The following is a 5,331-nucleotide window of genomic DNA, read 5'->3' as shown; positions in this document are numbered from 1 at the left end:
CTCTCTCTCTCACACACACACACACACACGGGTCTCCACCCATCAGCCCTCATGTGTTTCCCTCTGACCCTCAAATAGAGGTGGAGGTCTGTTGCGTCAGGTTTGGGCGTTCCGGCTGGTATTGTTCTCAGAGAGAGAGCGAGAGAGAGAGGAAAGCGGCTCTTGGTCACTCGCTCGCTCTCTGAGGGAATCATGAGGATCTGACCTGGTTTCTGCTGGTTTTGTGCCGTGTCTCGTGTTTCTGTGGTTTTATGCGTTCGTGTATGTGGAAAGGATGGCTGATCTTGCGGTATGTGTGTGTCCCTCATCACTTTCACGCTGTTTGTGGAGTTATGAACGCGATTAGACCAGAACAAATAATCCGTCTGTGAGCTGTGATGATTGTGAGCGTCTGAGATGATTTATGATTTTAACTCAGTCATGTTGTTGAAAACTTGATTTAATTCAACTGGATTGCTTGAGAAATCATTATTCTTGATTTTTCCACTGTTGCGTTTAGTTTTAGAGTCGAGTGATCTCAGTGTAAACCAGCTGTTAGTTTTGAAGAGGTTGAATTTTGTTGATCAGACGCTTTTGTGAAGGAAAAGATTACAGTTACAGTCTTGTTTGAATCTGTATTAAAGTAATAGTTCAAACAAAAACAAACATTAGCTCTAAATATGTTCACCCTCAGGTTATCTGAGATCAGGATGAGTTTGTTTCTTCATCAGGTTTGTAGAAATGTAGCATTGCATCAGTGTCTCAGCAATGGATGCTCTGCAGTGAATGGGTGCCGTCAGAATGAGAGTCCAAACAGCTGATAAAAACATCACAATAATCCACAAGTAATCCACACCACTCCAGTCCATCAGTTAACATCTGGAGAAGACAAAAGCTGAAACAAATCCAGCATTAAAGTCCCCATGAAATCAAAATTAAAGTTTTTTTGGCTTTTTGTATGAATATGTTATCCTTAAGGTTATCTAAGCTTGTGTGCTCCAAAAAAATGACAAAATTCGCTTTTACAAGATAAAAGCATTAAAAACTTACAGTCTCTCACTTCTGCCAATATGGATCAACGATTTTGATGACATCATCAAACAAAACGCTATTGGCTATTTAAAAAAGGGGGCGGGGCTGCTCGATATGTCCTGCCCCATCTTCCTGTTTCAGTTGAAATTATGTCTACACATAGAATAACGCTGCATGTTTCAAGGCACTTCAGTGGACCTTTAAGAGGTTTAAACTGTCTTCCTCCAGTTCCTCCAGTGAAAAAGTGTTCTGGTGTGAATCAGGAGAGAAATCTGCACAGATCAAGCACAGCTCTAAATGTGCAGATTTCTCTCCTGATTCAGACCAGAACACCTTTTCACTGGAGGAACAGTTATTATGGATTATATGGACTTTTAGTTAAAAGCGTCTTAATGCTGGATTTGTTTCAGCTTTTGTCTTCTCCAGATGTTAACTGATGGACTGGAGTGCTGTGGATTACTTGTGGATTATTGTGATGTTTTTATCAGCTGTTTGGACTCTCATTCTGACGGCACCCATTCACTGCAGAGCAGCCATTGCTGAGACACTGATGCAATGCTACATTTCTACAAACCTGATGAAGAAACAAACTCATCCTGATCTACATTAAAATTTTTTGTGAACAGTTCCTTTAAGACATTTAATAGTGTGTTGATGATGTAAAGAATGATTGATTTGTAGGATAAACTGTGAAATGTTTTCAGGATAGTTTCTTCACTGCTCCCGGTCAGCAGCCGGGCGAGGGTCCGGCGGAGCGGTGTCTCTCCGCTTCATCTGGCGGCGGAGCATGACCGGCGGGCCGTTCTGAGTCTGCTGATCGAGTCGGGATTTGACGTCAACAGTAAACTGTCTCCGGAGCGCTCCGCTGGGTTCCAGGACCGGCGTGTTTCTGCTCTGTACTGCGCCGTCGCTGCCAGGAACACAGGGGCCGCCGCCGCTCTGCTGAGGGCCGGAGCCGACCCCAGCACTGACCCCTGCAGCCCGCTGCTGCTAGCGGCGCGTCACGGCTGTCTGGAGACTGTGGCCCTGCTGCTGGAGCACGGAGCCCATGTGAACACAGGCTTCCCAGCGCTGCTGCTGCACACTCATCAGCTGGACCTCCTGCAGTATCTGCTGGACCGCGGCTGCGACGCTCGGCCCTGCTTTACCTGCGACACACATCACAGCGACCTCAGAACTCACACGCGCCAGAGACACACCAGCGACACTGACGCACAGTTAAAGGTACTGATTCAGTGTGTCTTTGACCAGTTAACCCTCTATGGTTGCTATTTGGCAACAATTCATTTATACTTATTTCATTGTTATTTTTGGGGGAAAAATACAATATATTGCAATATGGTGTGTGTGTCTGTGTGTGTGTGAGTGTGTGTGTGAGAGAGTGTGTGTGTGTGTGAGAGAAAGTGAGTGTGTGTGTGTGTGTGAGTCATAGACCACCAGAGACCTCCGTGTGCGGTCCGAACGCTGAACTGACACACGTGGAACTAAAACAGGCCAACACCTTCATGTTTCTGAACATAAACCTCATGAGCTCAAGCTAAACGCTGCAGGTCTGAAATCTGGAAACCCTGAAAGCATTTGATGAACTTGCATTTCTGTTTCCCTCCAGTAGGCGCAGTTCTCAGAGTAATGTGACACGCTCTACTTTTCGTGTCCTTAAATGCTCGTTTTTTGGGGGTCGACAGCTTATAAAAACATAGTTCTGGGTTGTTCAGCTTGTTTGCTGCACACCTTGTCACACAGCAGCTTTTAGACATTGCTCTGTTTTTTGTTACAAGTCAGAAATGACAAAGGAGGCAGCTTCCCGCAATTCAAAGTCAATGGAGAGCATTGGATTGTTTTCCCCCTGGTGGGCGTGGCCTAAATGTGCTCTGTCTCTATGTGACCGCAGTGTGTCGGTCATGTGACCGCAGTGTATCTCTCTGATGGAGAGCAGCAGGAACGGCTGATGAGTTTAGTCACCTGATGCGCACGGCAGATGAGATCCAGATCGTGCCGGTTGAGGAATTTGCTGACCACATCCGCACCGAAGGTGAAGGACACGCCACGATCGTTTTCACCCCAACCCTGAACGTCTTTATCAGGGTCCGACCACAGCAGATCACACAGCAGCCCTGAAACACACACACACACACACACATCAGGACTGATCTGAGCTCAGCACACTGCACTATTATGACTATCACTGTAGGTGTCCTTGAGTGTTTTGAAAGGCGCCTTTAAATAAAATGTATTATTATTATTTATTATTATTCACACACTGTCCCTGTGCTCATGTGAATGAACGCTTATGTGTGTGTGTGAGAGTGAGTGTTTATGTGTGTGTGAGTGAGTGTTTATGTGTGTGTGTGTGTCTGTGAGTGTTTATGTGTGTGTGTGAGAGTGAGTGTTTATGTGTGTGTGAGAGTGAGTGTTTGTGTGTGTGTGTGTACTGGTTTATATATCCTGGTGGGGACTTAAACTTGACTACACACAGACTCATGGGGACTCGTGTCACGGTGGGGACCTAAATTGAGGTCCCCACGGGTAAACAAGCTAATAAATCACACAGAATGAATTTTTTTGAAAATCTAAAAATGCAGAAAGTTTCCTGTGAGGGGTAGGTTTAGGTGTAGGGTTGGTGTAGGGCAATAGAATATACGGTCTGTACAGTATAAAAACCATTACGCCTATGGGGAGTCCCCATAAACCACCAATACCAACGTTTGTGTGTGTGTGTGTGTACCTGTTTTTCTATTCTGGTGTGGACTTAAACCTGAATACACACAGACTGATGGGGACTCGTGTCATGGTGGGGACCTAAATTGTGGTCCCCACGGGTACAAAAGCTTATAAATCATACAGAATGAAGTTTTTTGAAAATCTAAAAATGCAGAAAGTTTCCTGTGAGGGGTAGGTTTAGGGGTAGGGTTGGTGTAGGGCAATAGAATATACGGTCTGTACAGTAGAAAAACCATTACGCCTATGGAGAGTCCCCACAAGGATAGCTGACCAGTGTGTGTGTGTGTGTGTGTGTCTGTGTGAGAGAGTGTGTCTGTGTGTGTGTGTCTATTTGTGTGTGTGTGTGTCTGTGTGAGTGTGTGTCTGTATGTGTGTGTGTTTGGCAGATTTTGATGGAAATAAAGATTAGATGCATCAATTTCTAAAAGAAACGTGCATTTCAGTTGAAAAGAAAATCATAATTTAATAGAAAAACTACTACTTTGGTCAGTTTTTATTGTGGTACACTGTTGCCATATCAAAAATCTGTTTTGATTTGTACAATTGGAAGTTATTTCATGTAATAAAACTTAAAAAATATATATATATTTCATGGTTCAAACATGATGCATACCATAGAGGGTTAGTAGGCCTGCGGTGTGTTTTATCTTCTGCAGCTCTGACTGTGATCTGTTGTCTTTCAGTTCTGTGACTGGATCTCGTCCTCCTGCTGGAGACACTCAGCCGGGCGGCTCGTTGATCTGCTGCTGGACTATGTAGGAAACGTTCAGCTCTGCAGCAGGGTCAGAGATCTCCTTCTGGACCAACCGGAGTGGACGAGCATTAAGGAGAAGACATGTGAGTGCACGAGCATCTGTTTTCATTCGCCAGTAAAAGCACACGCAGCCGCAGACAGCAGAGAGGCACAGATCGCTATGATCTTTGACCTTTGAACTATTTCAGCAAACAGTGACACATCTACACGACCAGTCAGAAGATTTTGAACAGTGAGATTTTTAATGTTTTTTAAAGAAGTCTCTCATGCTCACCAAGCCTGCATTTATTTGATCCAAAGTACAGCAAAAACAGTAATATTGCGAAATATTTTTACTATTTAAAATAACTGCTTTATATTTGAATATCTGTTAAACTGTAATTTCTTTCTGTAATGCGCAGCTGTATTTTCAGCATTTATCTGAAATAACAAGCTTTTGTAACATTATACACCATACCATTCAAAAGCTTGAAGTCAGTATAATTTTATTTTATTTGGCAAAGAAATTATAGAAATTAATACTTTTATTTAGCAAGGATGCTTTAAATTGATCAAAAGTGATGATAAAGACATTTATAATGTTACAAAAGATTTGTATTTCAGATAAATGCTGTTCTTCTGAACTTTCTATTCATCAAAGAAACCTGAAAAAATTCTACTCAGCTGTTTTCAACATTAATAATAATAATAATAATAATAATAATACAGAATATCAGAATGATTTCTGAAGGATAGTGTGACTGGAGTAATGATGCAAAAAAATTCAGCTTTGAAATCACAATAAATTACATTTGAAAATATATTCAAATAGAAAAGTTATTTTAAATAGCCTAGTAAAAATATTT

The 5,331-nt window shown here is 42.5% G+C and overlaps 1 protein-coding gene across 1 annotated transcript in view; it reads left to right on the top strand.

Moving 5' to 3' along the window:
• The window catches only part of LOC107751298 (ankyrin repeat and SOCS box protein 2-like), a 14,862-nt gene that overhangs the window by 6,732 nt on the left and 2,799 nt on the right, over positions 1-5,331 (top strand). The window contains exons 6-7 of the mRNA XM_016566980.1: positions 1,716-2,235; positions 4,416-4,569. Coding sequence (XP_016422466.1) covers positions 1,716-2,235; positions 4,416-4,569 — 674 coding nt within the window. The remainder of the gene's footprint in view (positions 1-1,715; positions 2,236-4,415; positions 4,570-5,331) is intronic.

Source organism: Sinocyclocheilus rhinocerous, unplaced genomic scaffold (assembly GCF_001515625.1).
Source record: "Sinocyclocheilus rhinocerous isolate Xijiao unplaced genomic scaffold, SAMN03320098_v1.1 scaffold1884, whole genome shotgun sequence".
Lineage (NCBI taxonomy): Eukaryota > Metazoa > Chordata > Actinopteri > Cypriniformes > Cyprinidae > Sinocyclocheilus > Sinocyclocheilus rhinocerous.
This window is presented reverse-complemented; position numbering and strand designations above follow the sequence as displayed.